This window comes from Temnothorax curvispinosus, unplaced genomic scaffold (genome assembly GCF_003070985.1).
Source record: "Temnothorax curvispinosus isolate PA1 unplaced genomic scaffold, ASM307098v1 QBEX01001334.1, whole genome shotgun sequence".
NCBI classification, from domain to species: domain Eukaryota; kingdom Metazoa; phylum Arthropoda; class Insecta; order Hymenoptera; family Formicidae; genus Temnothorax; species Temnothorax curvispinosus.
This window is the reverse complement of record NW_020211114.1, coordinates 52,396-72,129: the sequence shown is the minus strand read 5'-3', so window position 1 is coordinate 72,129 and position 19,734 is coordinate 52,396. Positions and strand designations below refer to the sequence as shown.

At 35.3% G+C, this 19,734-nt stretch overlaps 5 protein-coding genes across 6 annotated transcripts; 2 read left to right on the top strand and 3 right to left on the bottom strand.

Annotated features, from left to right (window-relative positions):
- Nucleotides 1–2,465: 2,465 nt before the first annotated feature.
- Nucleotides 2,466–3,848, bottom strand: LOC112462755. Its single transcript, XM_025028732.1, has 2 exons — nt 3,540–3,848; nt 2,466–2,865 (listed from the first exon to the last, which is right to left on the bottom strand). The coding sequence occupies exons 1-2, from the start codon at nt 3,730–3,732 to the stop codon at nt 2,552–2,554; spliced, it is 507 nt and encodes a 168-aa protein (XP_024884500.1). The 5' UTR covers nt 3,733–3,848; the 3' UTR covers nt 2,466–2,551.
- Nucleotides 3,849–3,891: 43 nt separating this feature from the next.
- Nucleotides 3,892–6,174, top strand: LOC112462749 (protein FRG1 homolog). The gene is made up of 5 exons (XM_025028719.1): nt 3,892–4,051; nt 4,139–4,215; nt 4,957–5,249; nt 5,595–5,794; nt 5,978–6,174. Exons 1-5 carry the CDS (start codon nt 3,993–3,995, stop codon nt 6,123–6,125), a joined length of 777 nt encoding a protein of 258 aa, XP_024884487.1. The 5' UTR covers nt 3,892–3,992; the 3' UTR covers nt 6,126–6,174.
- A 703-nt stretch (nt 6,175–6,877) lies between these two features.
- On the bottom strand, nt 6,878–11,822 carry LOC112462741 (SHC-transforming protein 1-like). Of its 2 annotated transcripts, none has more exons than XM_025028697.1 (11): nt 11,590–11,821; nt 11,013–11,113; nt 9,335–9,405; nt 9,188–9,248; nt 8,941–9,114; nt 8,570–8,733; nt 8,270–8,490; nt 7,992–8,144; nt 7,620–7,747; nt 7,387–7,497; nt 6,878–7,212 (listed from the first exon to the last, which is right to left on the bottom strand). In XM_025028697.1, exons 2-11 carry the CDS (start codon nt 11,109–11,111, stop codon nt 7,078–7,080), a joined length of 1,317 nt encoding a protein of 438 aa, XP_024884465.1. In that variant the 5' UTR covers nt 11,112–11,113; nt 11,590–11,821; the 3' UTR covers nt 6,878–7,077. The 2 variants fall into 2 exon arrangements, with proteins under 2 accessions (XP_024884465.1, XP_024884474.1); XM_025028706.1 differs by having other exon boundaries at nt 7,119–7,267; nt 11,590–11,822.
- A 1,767-nt stretch (nt 11,823–13,589) lies between these two features.
- On the top strand, nt 13,590–16,209 carry LOC112462677 (guanine nucleotide-binding protein subunit beta-like protein). Its single transcript, XM_025028585.1, has 5 exons — nt 13,590–13,796; nt 14,704–14,912; nt 15,247–15,453; nt 15,651–15,761; nt 15,844–16,209. The coding sequence occupies exons 1-5, from the start codon at nt 13,688–13,690 to the stop codon at nt 16,159–16,161; spliced, it is 954 nt and encodes a 317-aa protein (XP_024884353.1). The 5' UTR covers nt 13,590–13,687; the 3' UTR covers nt 16,162–16,209.
- LOC112462685 (NFU1 iron-sulfur cluster scaffold homolog, mitochondrial-like) lies at nt 16,186–18,340 on the bottom strand. Its single transcript, XM_025028594.1, has 5 exons — nt 17,977–18,340; nt 17,801–17,875; nt 16,824–17,242; nt 16,646–16,749; nt 16,186–16,549 (listed from the first exon to the last, which is right to left on the bottom strand). The coding sequence occupies exons 1-5, from the start codon at nt 18,051–18,053 to the stop codon at nt 16,325–16,327; spliced, it is 900 nt and encodes a 299-aa protein (XP_024884362.1). The 5' UTR covers nt 18,054–18,340; the 3' UTR covers nt 16,186–16,324.
- Between the last annotated feature and the right edge of the window lie 1,394 nt (nt 18,341–19,734).

The window sequence follows — 19,734 nt, the reverse complement described above, 5'->3', positions numbered from 1 at the left end:
ACGAACAGGGTCATCTATTAGTGCAGACTGTCGTCTTTGATCTATAATTAGCTATAATCTAAAATTTTGAAATAAAGTGGACGGTCTAATTGTAACAGTTTAATAGTTATTTTAATTTTATTTCCGTTACACAATCATTTTTATAAATGCTTCTATTATGTTTACAATGAAACTAACATATGATTGCATTTAAGGAGAAAAAGGAAGCAGAAAAAACGAAATAAATATAAGAAATTCATCCAGAATATGTAATGTATTAATATTATATGTAATAATACGTCAATGATGTAATATGTCAATGTAATATAAAAATGTGATGTGTCATGATATGTAATGTCATCTGTAAGTAAATTTTTCACATTTATTTTGTTTTATTTATTCTTTGTTTCTTTCTTGTTTTCTTTAAATAAAAGTTTATATATATTTGCTTCATTGCATTAAGTATTAAGTACATAGTATAATTTAACAAAATTACCTGTTAGTGTGACAGATGTGTAACGCGCGTCTGACTCGCATCTCGTCGGTAGCGTTAATGCTCCAATCGAAGTTGCCCGGAATATCCAGGACCCGCCTAGAAGTAGCTATAAACTCCTGCTATATTGATTTTCTCATGACTGGAGGGGATATTCTGACGTCACATGGAAAAGGATAACCATGGGATGAGAATCCATCAGGTTGAATGTTGAAATTGGAGCAGCGATATTCGTCTATCGATATCGGAGTAAATTCAAATTTAAAAGTCAAATAGTCGAAGAGTTCCTAAGTGAAATAATATCAAATTCACTATTAGATGTAACGTTAAAAAAAATTGAATTTTTATTTCCAGTCATTTTGAGCGGGATTATATGTATAAAGGGAAATAGAGGTCCTAGATACCCGGATATCCAATAGATTAGATTTCTTCGAAAAGTAAAAACTAAGGCCGGTATTCATAGTTATTTAAGACCGTCTTAAGTTCAATCTTAAGATGTCATGAACCAATCACAGAGCCGTATTAGCGTCTTAAGACATTACTTAAGACAATCTCGAAGACTATGAATACCGGCCTATGATTTAATATTATTACGTCATTTGTCGAGAAATTGGCTAATTCCAATGTAAATCGAATAATTAAAAATATTAATATATTTTTCTAGCAACGCAGTGATACTGCGCCAAATTAGAGAGATTAAAGATGAATAAAATTAACATCAATATTAACTAAAATAAAAACCTATTAAACAAACAACTATACTTTAATATGAATCTGAATAGATTGTTCAAAAAAGGCTGTTAAAATGGAATAAGCTAGAACTTATTTATTAGTTATGGCACATTAATTTTTAAATAATTTTTAGAAACAGATACTGAGTGCATAAAACACTCTCTTGTAACAATTTTCGTTCAGGAAAGCGGCAATAATTTAAGTTCCTCAGGACGCAGAATCATTCTTTTGCGAACTTCATGTTCGGTTGTCGGCATCATCCTCGAGTCTTCTTCAAACCCGGCAAGTTCGCGGCACCGGGCACTTATTCGCTTCTAATGCGCATACGCGAAAAAATGCGTGTCACGTGTCACACGTGTTTAAAGTGTAAAAATTTTTGGCGCGTTTAGCAGACACAACTGTTGAGTTCGTCTTATCAACACTCTGCGTTGATTAGTTGGTTCTAAAAGTAAGAGCCAATCACGTTCGACTGCTACTGAGCGGCTTTGGTCTGCTGAACGCGACCAATGGCCGCGTTCAGGAAACACAACTGTTGAGTGAGCGCTCATTATGATTGGTTCTTACACTTAGATCCGGATTAGAACCAAAGGTAAGAACCAATCATATTAAAGAATCACTAACCGCTCACTCAACAGTTGTGTTTCCTGAATGCGGCCAATGAAAAGCGCTGTCAGAAACTGAACGAGTGCGCAGCGTCGGGAATGCTTCACCTGTCTACTTACACCATGGTTTGCGGTTTGCGCCATTTCTGCAACTGGAAAATAACTAAAAAAGTATTCGGCACTTTCGGCAGTTGACGGCATGGTAGAAATACAAGGGTATGCTCTTGCGCATATTTCCGAACCCAGCCAATCAGCGACTTGTTCAAGCTTACGTCACACTGAGCGGCACATTTAAGCAGCGAATCTATAATAGTCATTTATAAAAGCATTTTGAGCGGACAATATGTGAATACAAAATAATGTTGATCATTTATGTGAGAGAAAATTCTGTTTTATAAATAAATAAATATATATGAACAAAAATATATAAATATAAAAAAACGCACGTGACATACGGATAAACGCTCATCGTTTCCCGAATTTGTCTCTCGTTGTAGATGTTAGAAACGTTATTGTTATTTGACGAATTTTATAATTATTTTATGTGGATTTGTCTAAATATATATTACAGAAAATATTATTATTATTAAGAAAAAAAGAATTGTGTGCATTGAATAAAAATCATTGCGACGTACGGAAAAATTTCACATAAAACGAGATTTTAATTTCCAGTCATTTATTATTAAAATTCTGCGAATTATTAGTTTTAATCAAAACTGGTCGGAAAACGATTGGAAAAGAATTGTCAGCTGAGACGCAAAACAAAAATATATTGTGGCGTACGACATAAAGAACTATATATGCAGAGGAAAGATGCAGATAAAAGATCAAATAACAATAAATGCAAATATTTAATCGAAACTTCATTTGATACAGGCAAAGGCATTGTTTCAGCTAACACATTTTCGTTTGATGTTAGTGGAGGTACTGCATGGAGATGCAACGTCGGGATAGCATCAGGATGTATCTTCCTAGTTCGTGTAGGTGAATAACCTAGTAGATGTTCTTGTAAGGGCTTCGTAAAAGCTTCATCAGCAAAATGCTTCGAACATATCCTAGCTGAAGCAAACAAGGTTTAAGATTCTTAAATATATGCTTATAATAATAAACAAGAGAAATCTGTGGTACAATATTAGTTGCTTTCCATTTACATCAAAACTCAGATAATTCTCACTTGTGACGTCATAACTCAGTTAAATGCACGTTCCTTTTGCATGATGGCAAGTGAGATTCAGCTGAGTTTTTATCCACAATCGAGACTGTTGCGATAATCTGGGAACGCACGGTTGCGAGAGATAGGGTAGCACAGAGAAATCAGACCGTTATGTATGAAAGTCGCATTTATTCTGAAGACGATACACACTCGCACGCCGGTAGCTGATATCTGCGACAGAATTCGGAGCAGGAGCACAGGTGATAAGAGAGGGGTGGTTTGGTCTATCCCGGCCCGCCTCGTGCCGACCTCGTGTCAGCATTCCGATCGCGAAAGTTCGAGAAGCGCGAAAACTAATCGTCCTCAACAGAGACCATGTGCTTTAATGAATCTAATAAACTCACATTAAAAGTGAGGCTATGGACCGGTATTATTATTATGCGATAGCTTTGTCACCAAAATAAGCAGGTAAATACAAAATGACATATCTTACCTGAGTATAAAAATACTCACATATCTGAGTGACTCAGATCACTTGAGTGTAAATGGAAAGCAACTATTACTATACAAAAGTACATACCATATTTTGGTGAAATATTTTCTTTTCCGCATGCTTGACGCCACTTATTACACAGTGCTGGATCCTTTGGGAAGGAAAAATATTTTATTTTATTTCCTTCGATCTTTCTGGTCTTTGCCAGATAGTTCCCACACCCTTTCACATTACACGTCATTGCGTACACTGTAATAATCACAAACGAATTACTCGACATAAACAGCGAACCGAGCGAACGCAGCCATTGCGAATCACCGAGTACATCCGATTCATTCCGATGCTACACGAATATGACGTAAGCTTAAACAAAAGTGGTGGGAATGCGCAGTGGTCTGACACGGTATGAGCATACCCTTGTATTTCTACCATGGTTGACGGCACCTGATAAAAGAAAATATTTCTGTATTTTGTGTGAGATCCACAAGTCGGATTTATTTCTTTGTACGATATTACAGTGAAAGTTTGAGGAGCATTAAAATGTCGGAGTATGATAAAGTGCGGACGGGAAAATTAGTATTGAAAGGCGAAAAATCAAGGTATAACCTCCATTCTCTCATTGTCGTTTGGAATTTATTTTAATCGCATTCCTTTTTTTCGATATTTCATTCATCGTTCCTTTCCAGACCGAAGAAACGAAAATCTAAGAAACAAGAAAAAGAGCAGGAAACCACTGTGGAGGATAAAGATACCCTTACTCATGGTATTTATTAATTTTTTGGTTAAGTTGTCAAGCTTAGATTCTTCACTTTATAATTTTGATAAAAGTATTCAATTTTCTATTTTGCGTAAAAATAAAGATTTAAAAAACAATAATCGCCGTTCAGTGCTCTAAAAACAGTGATCAAGTGCTAAAGATTTTTCTTTTTTGAAAATTAAGGTGCCTTCAACGCCGTGTCGGGATTATATGGCACAAGTGTACTTGTATTTTACTTCCAAAGTCCAAAACCAACCAAATAATACTGAGTTAATTAGAGTTTCTTCGTCTATTATGTCACTTTGTCTATCCTCTTCACAAATTTAATAATCAAAATGCTAAAGACGTCATATCAAAGGAGATCTATTGTAATGATGGCATATTTGGAAAATCTATAATCATAGTTACGAAACACAGTTCCCTACTTTGTGTACATAGCAATTTATGTCACAATTATATATTAGATTTTATATTTTGCTTGCTATTTGTTATAGCGCATGCTTACTCCCCTTTATTTTGTATCGCAGATTTCGTAATCTGTAAATCATTTGTAGCACTTAATTACTGATCTTATTGTTAGAGTAGCAATTCTTGTCTCTCTTTCAATCCTGTATTTTTACACAAAAAAAGATCAAATGAGTACTCTTATCAAAATTTAAGATGCAAGATTTAAAATTTACATTTTACAAATTTTTTAATTTTGTGTAAAACGTTTGTAATTTATACAGATGACGTTTTGTTTTACAGGCGGGTGGTGGAAGGTTAAGAATGTGGCTGAAGTCACCGGGACAGTAGCGGTCGAATTTGGAAATCAAACTTACATGAAGGCACTGGATAATGGATTGTTTACTCTTGGGGCACCGCACGCCGAAGGAGAGAGTCCATCGCCGGAAGAAATATTAACAGCGTTTCCCGTGAGCGAGACTAAGGTTGCCTTGAAATCTGGATACGGCAAATATCTTGGAGTTGATAAAAATGGCGTTGTTATTGGACGAAGTGACGCAGTCGGTTCTATCGAACAGTGGGAGCCAATTTTTCAAGTAATTTCCATATGAATATTAAAATAGATATTAATAGTTTGGTTAAAAATTATTTTGTATGTCTTTTTTAACTGATTTTTTTCAAACACTGAAGTATTTATCTTTGCCTTTATGTTGTCTGTTAATCAGAGAAATTAATTAGAAAATTTTTCAAACTGAAGATCGTAGATTTTTATTATCTGTAATATCTTATTACTTATTAATTTATGTAATATCAACAAAAAGTAAAATATAGACGTAGTAATTCCATAGCTAAATAAATTTCTCATTATTAAATAGAAAAATTTTTGCACATTGCATTGTTTTTTAAATATATATTAATTGTGAAATCGCATTGTTTTCCAGGATGGCAAGCTTGCGATATTAAATAATACTGGATGCTTCATGTCGGTTACAAATGACGATGATATAGTTTGCCAGAGTAGGACAGCTGGATCGTCAGAGTTTGTTGTTATAAGAAGTATAATACAACGTTCTCAGAGTCCTAGTAGGGATATTCCGAAAGAGGAACAAGGCTCAATCACGGAGGTGGAAGTAAATTATGTGTGAGTATGATGTGGAATTTTGTAAATAATCATATAATCATATAATTATTGAACAGAAGATTGTTCAAATCTTATATTAGAACTTTTACATTTTGCGTTAATTTTTCCGCTATCTCTTTTATCCTACTTTAAACCAGATGTTTAAAAGTATATTTCTGATATTAACAATATTTAATTTCCCAGGCGAAAGTTTCAAAAGTTTCAAGATAAAAAGTTAAGGATAAATAAGTCCGATCGTTCTGAGCTGGAGAAGGCAAAAACAGAAGGAAATCTGCATGAAACTCTATTAGATAGGAGAAGTAAGATGAAAGCTGATCGTTATTGTAAATAAAATCAATATTTATTGTGAAGTTTCTACTGTAAATAAATTGTGAAACGCATTTTGTTTTTGACTCATTATTTATTACCATAAAAAAAGTTCAAGAATAAAAACGTTTTATTAAATATTTAAATAAAATTGATAAAAATATGTACTCTTAGAACAAAATATTGATTGCATGTTTTTGCATATTTAAAAAATATTAATTAGTATTATACATACACATATATACATGTAGCCGAAGAGTACAGAACAAAAAAACTCAATAGGTTTATTAGACAATGCAAATTGTTTAATAAACAATTTTTTAGTATTTAAACATTTTATAAGTCTTATAACACCAAAAGCGATTATCAACTACAAATACTACAATGAATTATAAATGTTAAATATGCTAAAGTAAAAATACACGAGAAAAAAGAATAAAAAATTAGTGAATTCAGCCTCCACTTCTTTAACGTTAAGGATTAATTAATTAGTGAAATAAAATGACAACATACTGCATGAAATTATATTTATTATAGTTATTTTTGCATGAAAGATGGGGTTGCAACAATGTATCCGATATAAAAAGCATATTCTATATCTAAAATATAGTTATATATAAAATTTCTCTACACATGTAAATCTTACGTAAATCCAAAGTCACAAATTAGATGATGTATTTTATATTAAAAAATCGGAATGTGCTTAACTCTGATAAATTATAGAAATTATATTACTTTGGCTAGGTTGGCACATTTCGTAAGGAGATTCACAGAGAAAAATATTCATAAATCATCTATTCATATACAATAAAAAGGTACAAACCGTTATATATCTTTCGTATGAAATGACTTGATTTTAAAAATATCACAAAAAGCCAAAACTTGCCAAAGATTCTCACGTGCAAAGATACGTAAAATAACTATTCGGAAAATCTTTGCCAAGTCTGTGCCCTTTAGTCATCGTTCAACGTTCAAAATCAATAATTTGTATGCCTGGGTATGGGGTAACGCAGTACTAGAACACTGTCAGCCGATATGATAGGCAATACGTTGTCACAGTGATGATTCACTAAATGACTTACGCTATCAAATACACGATCTTTTGTGCGAACCTGTAAATTAAAATTTGTACTACCTTGTATGACCATCGCTTATCGAAATTCAGGTCTAGAAAAATATCTAAGTGTAGATTTATATACAATCGATAAGAATATTTTAGTAATTATCGATTGCAAGCTAACTTTTGGGTTAGTAAGTTTGTTACATAAATTTCGTTTTATACTTACGACGCCTTCAGGATCAATTAGCAACAAATGTTTTGGGGTATTATTATTCATTCCAGTCAGAACGTACTGGCCGGGAGAACCTTGTGACTCTCGAACCAAAAAATCGCCATCCTTACAATGTGAAATAAAAAGCAAATATAAATTCATATCAGACAATAAGAGATCATTATACTCTATGATCTTTATATTCTTTATGATAAAACTATCTCTCTCTATGATAAAAATATATTTACTCTAGTAAGCATGGATTCCGCTTCAGATCGGCTAACACTTCCGTGAAACCAAATTTCTTGGTTTAACTGCTGTTTCTGTGATCGGGGACTTAGTCTGTTCATATCGGATATTGCAGAACTAAACGGCTCTGTAATTTATAAATAAAGGTCGACATAAGTATAGTAAACGAGTAAAAATCAAAATTGTTACAAACTTTTGACATTAGAATAAATTTCTTCATATAAAAATATACTTGCGATTGTAACGTAAATATATGATAAATTATAGCGATCAAAACAGGCCGATATTATTTTAAAAGACTTTTATGATTTGTATTATTAAAAATTTTTGAATCTTGACTAAGAATGAGAATAAAACAGTAATTCTCTTACGCATATCAAAAACGTCAAAAAGTGATGCTGGATCACGATGATTGTCTCTGCTTGCAGCTATGACACTGTCGTTTACGTAATTGTGCTCAGACATTATATTTAAATTCGTTGATGGAGTGCTATCTGAATTTAAATCAATTAGATTCCCAGTTTCTGTGGAAAAAAATGATAAAAAATAGGAATAAATGTAAAAGAAGAAATTTATAATGTATATTATAGAACTTAAATTATTAAACCTTCTATTTTATTCAAACAAATATTTTATAAAAGATATTAACCTGCCAACTGCTGATGTCTGTCTGCAGCAGATGAGAATGAATCAACTGCAATACTTTGTGCATGAGTGCGCGCATGATTTTGATGATGCTTCAGATTAGGCAGTGTAGATGCTGTATTAGGCAAAGGAGGTACTGGCGGTGGGCCAATATCTGGCGGTACTTTCCCTGGCAGATCATTGTAATAATCCCTGTCCACCTCTCTGACACCGTTTAGCACGGGGCTAACAAGTAAATACGCATGATTATAAATAACAGAGACCGTTATAACTCTAGATCTATAAATCGATTTCTACAACTTACTGCAGAGAACTTGGTTTTGTAAGAAACTCTTTAAACCTGAGCTCGAACGCTTGTCCAATAGTCGATATAACATCCTGCGCTAAACCACCTGTACATTCAAGCACGTAACAAGCGCGCCACTCTTGCATATTTTTAGCAACGTACGCAACAAAATCCAGTATTTCCTGTTACATAATACAATGTAGCTTTAATTTTAAAAGCAAAACAATATAATACGTGTAATCATTGTAAATATAACTAATATAAAATATAACTAAACTATATAACTAATATAGTGATTGTTATAATTTTATACAGCTATATTTCATGCATGTACAAAAATAGTGAGATGGCATATACAAAAGATAGTACGCAATGTGTATACTCTTTACCGTATCGCCGCCTGAAGCAAAGGATATACGTGGCATATCATGTTTCGCAATAATATGTCTAGTTTCAATATTAGTCAAGGATAAACTGCAACTGCTGATGGTTAAAGTAACATTAACAGCACTATGCTCCATGCGAGGCTTATCTGCTATAGCTCTCAACACTTTCTTGTCAACCTGTTCAAGAGAAATTTAATGAAAATTGTAAGCATAAATACAGTTATCTGTAAATATAATAATTTTCTAGTACCCTTCTCTTTTTGTCAGCAGATTTTAATCCGGCAGCTTCGCAAACTCTGTTTATGCATTCCCTAAAATAACATAAAAAGTCGTTTATTGTATGCTCGAAAATATCTACGACAAAAGTTATAATTCAAAGTAATACTTTACGACTTACTTAGCTACGCACGATCGTGTTTCAAAATCCAAGCTTTTCATCGACGTGTTTACTTCGAGACATCCAATATACTGTAATATTTCAAGTAGACAAGGATTAGACATAAAAGGTAAATAGATTGTGTGGATCAATAGATCATCACGCTAATACTTGGAATTAATGACATTTCTGAACTAAATTTCCTGTGCTTATTGCCCTTCCCTTGCCGTTTTCATCTCTAATAGCTAAGGTGTGACGCTTTACCTTAGGGACGTTCGTGCTTCAAAAGTAATAGGATCACATCCTGCTAAAGCAAACTTTAAGGCAAGTCTTATCGCGCTAAATCATGCTCAAGAAAGCGTAATAACAATACCGTCTTATGAATAATATCAGAATCTATTAATTATATAGTAATATATATTTCTTTTTTCATTATATAATATTTTATACACTTATATGTGAGGTGTAATTTTTTCAATATTTAATTTTCTATACTCTATACTACTAGTGTAAATTCCTGTTAAACATACATATATACACACATATAATTAAATATTGAATAAGATACACCTTAAGTAAAATATATTAAAATATTACTATAGACGGTAATGAATACCAAGAAAAAATTTTATTATATTTATTAATAATATAACGGTAACGAAGGAAAGAGGGAATTTTTTTTAATGAGAACGTTGATACTCAGGACGAGAAATGAACCGCTCTCGAAGCACGAACATTCCTGTCGTAGAACATTATAATGAACCTTATTAGAAGCCTCAACCTACGTTCTAAAAAGGTCGGTAATTTTTATCAGCTTTGTTGTTAAGATACAATAAGAGAAAAGAAGCAATAACAAATTCCCTCGAAAATCAAACCAATGCTTCGTCTTTATATGTTCTTTATAGCTATACATGTAAAAATATTATTATTTTACTATTTTTATTTTTCCCTTTTATAAATACAATCCAAATGTATTAAAAGTATATCGGTGAATATGAGGAATAAATATAAGAGTCACCACAAAATGAATAGAAAAATATTCTTTAAAATTAAATCTGATATGTATATTCAAGAGTTAATAAAAAAATTATATATATAATTTAAATATATATAAATGTATATATAAATTAATAAAATTAAAACTAAAATTTGACTCCTCGATGATATTAAGCTTGTATTAAAAAATTTGAAATAAAATATTTAACTCTTTGCACTCCGCAATAAATTCAACATTTTGTTCTAACAACTCGATAATCAAATAAAAGCCTTTTATTTCTGAAAACACTAGATTTTATTACGTCGTCATATTTAAAGATTTAACAACATAAAATTACAATAAACTCTCAAAAATACCTAATGTGAAACGTGACTCATCGACATTTGAGACGCTGGAATGAAATGTAAGATGTGTCGATTATGGACTCCACTTCCGAATGCAAAGAGCTAAATGTAGTCAATTCTTTCTAATGTAACGTGATAGGTTTGTGCTTTTCGAAGAACTTCCTGAACTGTGTGTGTGTGTGTGGTGCACACCTAGTATTGTTTCTCACTCCAACTTGTTGTACCAATATGCATCAGTTCTTCGAAAAAGAGAGCAGACGTCACGTGTAATTGTAATACATATTATATAATGAATTTTCCAGGAGACTTCAAACTGTCATTCCGTTATATCTTATCAACAAAATAATAGATAACATACCTTCACTGTATAACTTATCCCTTCCTTACTGACTACATGATCCGGATGCAACCATCCTCTTGCTGGTTTACTGATGAAACTACTACCACCTGTGGCCATTGCTAAACCAACAAACACAAATGTTTCTTTATTGCCGCATTACTTTCAAGATAGATACATGACAATTTGATTTTCAATTACTTGAGCTATTTTCTTCAGAATTATCATTTCCAACCGTTTATATGAATGTTGAAAAAAATAAATGTATATCCAACAATCTTGAGAATATAACGTCGCGATTATACAAACGAATTAACAATATGCAAAAACAGTAATCGACCCTGTCGAAGCTCGACGTTAACAATTTCGAAGTGGTGCGCTGCAACGTCATATAATTTTATGCTCCCCAACGTTTCTCCTCGTTTCTTTTTCGAGAAACGTTGGAAGGAGATATGGAGCGCTCAAAGTCAACACAGGGGCGATACGCCCGATGTTTTCCGGACAAATCACACACGCCCAGTGGTTTTTTTTTCAAAACTGTCAAAACTGTCGAAGCGCGATCGTTGAACGCCAGAAAACGCCCGCAGATCACGTATACCTGATGAACGATCCACCGAACCGATCCACCAGCGATCCGACCGTCTATTAATTGGTCGATGACACGTCGATCATTGCACGAGGAGTGACTGGCCGCCACACGGCCTCGACTCGTCACCGATGATTCCGCCGATGATTCTGACGTCCGTCGAGCGCATGAGAGAGGATGGAGCATGGAGCATTGACATATATCACACACACCATAGGTCCATAGGCGTGAACTGGAGGTGGAGAGTGGAGTGCCGCCCATGTGCCGCCCGACAAGCGCAAGTGCGCAGCGATTTAAAATCCGTCTCGTAAACGCCGTGGTCGATTCGTCGGATCCAACGGTATACGCTAATCAGCTGTAATCGTCTATTTGATGACCGTGTTTTGTGATGCTATCAATGGCCGCGTTCAGCAGACACAACTGTTGAGTGTCGTCTTATCAACACTCTGCGTTGATTGGTTGGTTCTAAAAGTAAGAGCCAATCACGTTCGACTGCTACTGAGCGGTTTGGTCTGCTGAACGCGACCAATGAGGGTCCGTTCTTATTAGCTGAACTTTTTGCACCGTTCAACTTTCCTCTTTTTCTCTCCAAAGGGAAAAGACAAAAAGCGTCCTGTTTTCCATTGCTGAACTGCCCGCACTAGTTCAGAGTTTGTCTTTTTTGCTCCACATTGGAAGAAATAAGATAAAAGGGCCGATTTCGCCGTCTCCGATTAACTTGATCCTTCGATCAAACTCACTCTTTATCTCTTTCTAACTTCTACAAAGCGAGTCGTAAAGTCGTGAGTCGTAAGAATTGACCACGCACAATCGAATTTAAGGAGAATAATCGACTGTGATTGGTCAATTCTTACGACTCCCAATTTTACGACACGCATTGTAGACCTAGCATTAGAAAGAGACGAAGAGTGAGTTTAATTGGAGGATCAAAAGTATTCAAAAGTTAATCGGAGACGGTGAAATCGGCCCAACAGATTATATATTTTTAATATGTTTTTTCGCTTATGCTAGGTCTACAATGCGAGTCGTAAAGTCGTGAGTCGTAAGAATTTACCAATCACAGTCGATTATTCTCCTCAAATTCTATTTTGATTGGTCAATTCTTACGACTCACGACTTTACGACTCGCATTGTAAGGGTCAAAGCACATAACATGGCGTAGCGATATACGACGGTCGTAGTCCCCGACCTGACAGATCAGGATACGTCAAAGCTTGTGCGTTTACTTACGTCCACGACTACGACTGTCATATGTGCTTTGGCCCTAAACCTATATAGCATTACGACTCACGACTCGCATTGTAGACCTAGCATTAAGCCTTGTGTACACGATACTAAAAATCGGTCCGAGTTTCGGTTTAAGCCAATCAACTTGCAGCTCTTACAGAAAAGCAGCAGTTTTATTGGCTTAAACCGAAACTCGAATCGATTTCTAGTATCGTGTACACAAGGGTTTATGCTAGGTCTACAATGCGAGTCGTAAAGTCGTGAGTCGTAAGGGTCGTAAGAATTGACCAATCACAGTCGAGTTTGAGGAGAATAATCGACTGTGATTGGTCAATTCTTACGACTCACGACTTTACGACTCGCATTGTAAACCTAGCATTAGAAGAGAAAAAGGATTAAATAACATAAGTACAGAAAATAAAACTTAGGGCAATTTCGATCAAACATCGATTAAATTGATCCAAGTTAATTCCATCATTTGATGGTGATTGAAATAAAACGAATAAATATATTTCTATTTTATATTTTAATAATTTAATTAAATAAAGAAATATGCGATATCCAACTTGTCCGATTATTAGATCGAAGTATCGAGTGACCACGTCGTCAATTGGTTGATTTAAAATAAAAATATCTGATTGGCCGGTCCAGCGGAAAAATTTCAGGCACCGGGGCTGTGAGTGGCTATTGTCAAACGAGACGCGCTCCCCGTGCTCTCCGACACAGCAGGTAGTGCATCAATGTATTTATGAACATCGGTTGAGTGATTGAGGCGCGTGTCCGGCGCGCCGCTCATTCCTTTACGTTCGTCGTTTGAGAGGTGCGGTACGCGCGGAGTAATCCGTCACAATCGGCGATATAACGTAGCCGAAAGCGATTCAAAATGACTGAGACTCTACAGCTAAGGGGCACGCTTCGAGGCCACAACGGATGGGTCACGCAAATCGCGACGAATCCGAAATATCCGGACATGATATTGTCTTCTTCACGTGGCAAGTATCGCCTCATTTCCGAGGCCCTATCTCCCTTCGATTTCCCATTTTTTCGATTCTACAGAAAAATTCTGCTTTTTTAGCTGTAGCCTAATCCACCGGTATGAAATTCGCTTAATTTTTTTATTTTAATTTTTTTACATTACAAAATATGATTTAACTCAATTAGATTTAATATTCCATCTGTTCGTTATAGCAATTGTGGAACCAAGAGTGACTTTGACCAAACTTTGACAAAATCTGTATCTAACTTGTATATATTACGTATACGCGTGCTAATTTATTGTTACAATTTATCCTATACTCCATTACCTACAATCTTCTCCAGTCTTTTATGGCCAGTCTACAATGAGTCGTTAGTCGTTAGTCAGATGTCGGAAGAGAGTCGAAAAAAGTCATAAACGTGTCATAAGGCGATCGGAAGTCTGTAATCGGCAATCATAAGCGATTGGCCAAATGCCATCTCTTACGATCACCGATTACAGGCCTTCGATTGCTTACAATACGCTTATAACTATTTCTTCCGACATCTGACTAATGACTAACGACTCATTGTAGACTGGCCATTATAAAGCTAAGGCGTAAGGATCAAACCTGAGTGGTCAGGCCAGGTGGCAGACTAGGCGGCAATATTTTTTCTTAATTAATATAATTAGCAATTAATGCAATCAATAGAATTGCTTATTGCAAAATTTGTAATTTATATTATTTGTTGTGCTCATTTTAATCTTTTTTTCTCATGTATCAAACAATACAAATTTGTCTGTTGTTTAATAAAATTAAAATTTATTTATTATAATAAAATAGTACAGATATTGCTGATCAAGTTAATTAAAGTTTGGTTTAGGTCGTCCTGAATCTTGGAAAGCGACAGCAGTGTCTTATATATCACTGTTTTCCATTCTAGATAAGACTCTGATCGTATGGAAATTGACGCGTGACGAAGCTAACTATGGTATCCCACAGAAGCGTCTCTACGGTCATTCGCACTTCATAAGCGACGTAGTTCTCTCGTCCGATGGCAACTACGCTCTGTCCGGGTCGTGGGACAAGACGTTGCGTCTTTGGGATTTGGCGGCAGGTCGCACGACCAGAAGATTCGAGGACCATACCAAGGTGTGACTCGTCGACCGTCCGCGTCGCGACAATGCATATTTGAATTTTCTTCGTAACAGAGACGAAAGAAACATTTTCCATATTATGAAGGTATATCACTTCGTAATATGAGATTTTCTTTTCATTTGTCTTTATTACGAAATAACAATCCCATGGGAAATATGAAATGTACACTGAAGCTTTTTTTTTTATTTTTTTTTTAAATTGAAATAGAAGAGGTAGGCACCGATTAAATCGGTGATACCGTAAGTATTGAGCCGATATTTACAAATTGTGGGACAGTATGTATATCGTTTTATTAATTGATCGTGAGTTATGTTTCTGTTAAATGTAGGACGTTTTGAGCGTTGCTTTCTCCGTGGATAATCGTCAGATTGTCTCCGGTTCGCGGGACAAGACGATTAAATTGTGGAATACGTTGGCCGAGTGCAAATACACCATTCAGGACGACGGACACACGGACTGGGTCAGCTGTGTGCGCTTCTCTCCGAACCATGCGAACCCCATCATCGTCTCCGCGGGTTGGGATCGCGTTGTCAAGGTAAAGAACGAAGTTTTACAAGATTCACGAATGTAAACGCAAAATATTTGATAAGAATGATGGATATCTTTTATTTTACACAAACATGATATATCTATGAGTGTATGCGGATATGGGGCTGACATTGGACGCTATAATTTTGTTTACAACTGCACGATAGATCCGTTAGTAATTTCAGCGATTCATCTGCTTCGCAGGTCTGGAACTTGACGAACTGCAGATTGAAGATCAATCATAGCGGTCATACGGGATATCTGAATACCGTTACGGTATCACCTGATGGATCACTTTGCGCATCTGGTGGAAAGGTGCGTACGACACGTACTTGATTATATTTATCGTTCAAAACATCGTTGATAATACGAATAATATATTGATTCTGTTTCGCAGGATTGCAAAGCTATGTTGTGGGATCTGAACGACGGAAAGCATCTCCATACTTTGGACCACAATGACATCATTACCGCGTTATGCTTCAGCCCTAATCGTTACTGGCTGTGCGCCGCGTTTGGACCGTGGATCAAAATCTGGGATCTCGAGACTAAGGAAATGGTCGAGGAACTAAAACCCGAGGTCGTATCTGCGACGAGTAAGGCGGAGCCTCCGCTCTGTCTGTCTCTCGCGTGGTCCACCGACGGTCAGACACTGTTCGCTGGATACTCCGATAATACTATTCGTGTCTGGCAAGTTTCTGTATCTAGCAGATAAGCACTTTGTAATAAAAAATTAAAATCCGGTTCTCAACCTAATCATTTATTTATGTTTTGTTATTTACAATTAAACAATACACAATATACGATGTCTACAATGTACAGAATTACAAGATGATGTGTAGGTCCGCTGTCGCCTACAAGTCAAATTATAATCACGTCTATTTGTCTTTACTCTCTTCTACTTTGCCGATCTTCTGTTCGAATTTTTGGAATTCCTTCTCAGCGATCTTGTCCGTCTCGTCCTCGACTTGTATGACTCCGAGTACTTCGGGGATGTAGAATTGCATCATATTTTGTACGCCGTTCCTCAATGTTACTACTGAGCTTGGGCAATTGGTGCACGAGCCTTGCATCTTCAGTTTCACAATACCCTCCTCGAAACCCTGTTGCGATTATAAGAAATAATGTTACATTATTCGAGATAATAGATAAATGAATATGAAATCTTTCTTTCTAAGGTTTGTGGGCGTAACACTTACCATAAATACAATGTCACCGCCATCCTCTTGCACCGTGGGACGAATTCGTGTATCCAACAATTCCTTTATCATCTGAACAATCTCGTCGTCCTCCGGATTAATTTCTACAAAAATAAAAAACTCAGCATTTCATATTCCCTCGAACACTTTGTGACAAAGGTAAAACTATGAACTGTACGCGTATCTGCCGCAGGCTGAGAGGTTTCATCCATGACTGGCAATCCGCTCGCGAAAAAATCCATGATAGTGGCAAATATCTCCGGCTTCAACAGCTTCCACTCTACATCCTCGTCGAATTTCGTAACTGTGATGAAGTCAGGCCCGAAGAATATCGCCTTCACTCCCTCGATGCGAAACAACATTTTCGCAAGTGGCGAGCAGAACGCGTCCTTAGCGCTCGGAAAGTCTTTCGTACATCCTTCTCCCAATACTGGCACTCCCGGAATAAATTTCAGGCTATTCGGATTCGGTGTATCTTGCGTTTGGACAAACATGCTACGTCTCTGTTGACTATTTATCAGGGGATTGCGTTTAGGGAACAGCCTACAAACTGGAATTTCATTGTTGTACAAGTGCCTGACGCCAACAGGGAGAGCTCTGAAAATAACATGTATGAATGACTCGCTGTTTCATTAGTTCTCTTGGAACAGTGATAGCAGACACCTTGCAAAATCTATTGAAGACAGATTTTGCAAGGTGTCTGCTATCAATTTTATTCACTCTTAATACCAACACAACACGATGACAAATTGACTGTGGAAACCGAGCAGAACCTGCCACTTTACAATTTAAATAACACATTTCACATAAGTAATTATAAAATGATAAATTCTACTTGGTTGAATTAAGAGCAGACACAAGTGATATCAACCTGCCATAAAATTTTGCTCAAATCTGCTGACAAGCTAATGCACTTAACGTTTTGCTTACTGGTTAAGAAATGGCAAACTCCACTCGATTTCTGCAATCAATCTGTCATCGTATTCGGTTAAAAAAATTCTATTATATTTCTGCTAACATTTTACTGACAAAATTCATAGCAAAATCTGTTTTTAAATTGACTATTGGATAAAGATATTCATATAATTATAATATATACAGTATATACTACAATTTTTCATATATTGGAAGGGACAATAAAATTGCAGGCCTTACGTTGAATATTCCTGTGCCAGTAACATCGTACTGATCGCAGGTACATCTCGTCTCACAGAAAGTTTATTAGACCTCCTGAAAAACATAAGTATGTTTACAAACTTACGTTTGTCAATAGAAATGTATACGCAGCGGAAAAATGTATGTTTATTTGACAGAAAGATATAATCACTCACTGTACGCATTGCTCGTTGGTTAACGTTCTGTACAACGCCGGCCGGCTCGTGTGAATCGATCTAAAGATTTTATCCATTATCGTTTCCAACTGTCTCTCTTCAAATTGTCAAAGACCTCTCCTCCTTTCGCCGACGCATGCACACGCGATGCCTCAGCGACATACGTGTTTCTCTACGTCGCAATTCACTAGATATAATTATAGCAATGCAATTACGGTTTGTTTCGCAAATCGAAGCGATATCGTCGGCCAAACGTATATAAATTTCCGTTTAGCTAAATTATCAATAATGTAGAAAAGTGTCAAGAGTAACTCCGTTATCAAGTATAACTTTGTTATGACTTTTGTAACCTAAAAGAATTCACGCTGATTCACGCCAATCAGCTTTGAGAGCGCGCAATCCCATCCTGCTTATGATTGACCACAGCGATTCACAGAGAGAGTTCTTTTTTTACCACCTAATTACTTAGATATTAGAAGATTATTAATAAAGAGGATATATATTTATAAAAATAATAATTACAATAATAATAAACAATTTCCATTTATTACAAATTTATATGTATTTCTTATACAAAGCTATATAAAAGAAAAAATATGATTTACAAAAACTTGTTATGTCTGAATTAATATATGAACGTATGACGATCAATATACTGTTCGGAAGAAACATTCAATTTAATGTAATATGTTTTCACCGATACATCTCTCTCATCCTTTATTCCTCTCTACTAATCCAGTTTATCCATATAATTTCAAAATTTCTATATGTATAAAAGAAATTTACATTTGTTATTTGTTATATTATATCTTTCGATCAAAATATGAAATAATTTCCAATCGATATAAAAAATATATATTTATAATATTGAGAATATAAAGAATTTAAGTATAAACAGAACTGTAAAATTGCATGAATTTTTCTTGCATGGAAATTACCGATGTTAAAAGGTGTAAACAAAAAAAGATACACGGTGTGCCAGAAACTCGGCAGATATATGAAAAGGCTACAGAGTGAACCTGAATGATGACAATACTAAGGGGAAACATGTTTACGATGTGCAGAAACGGAAATCACAAATTCGGGAAAGAAAGATAGATAAACTCCCAATTATTATTTAACTAACTAATTTCTCCTATTTAATATTTACGAGTTCTGCAAATTGTAAACACATATTCCATTTTCTGTATGATAGTATCATCCATGATTTCTATTAGAATCTTTTCATATATCTACCGAGTTTCTCTGCCATGTCCATGTATCTGCACCAGATATCACCTTTTTTTATCACCTTTGCATTATACGACACATGAATATTTGTGATAATAATAAACTTGTATAGCTATCGCTATTGCTCTGTTAGACCAAAGCGCTTCGTCACCTTCGTACATACATCTTGAGAGCAATGAATTTCCCATTCTGTATTTTATTCACTTAGACATCACTTAGAGTGATATATTTTTGTAAAGCGGAATTTATGCTAAATTAAATTAACATAAATTAAATATAATCGAGGCTCTGATGATTTCATCATCAGCAACATTTATTCATGCGATCTTCCAATTTACCTCCTGTAAAATTGAGGTATACGGGGATTGACTATGGTTGGATTCGAACCTGGAACCTGCCCATTACGAATTGATGACTCTCGCACGGAGCCACACGTCACCCCGTAAGATACATTTCAACAGCGTTATATCACTCACTTTTTACTCACTTTAAATAGAAATGACGCAGGTTACATTCAACTTTTGGCAA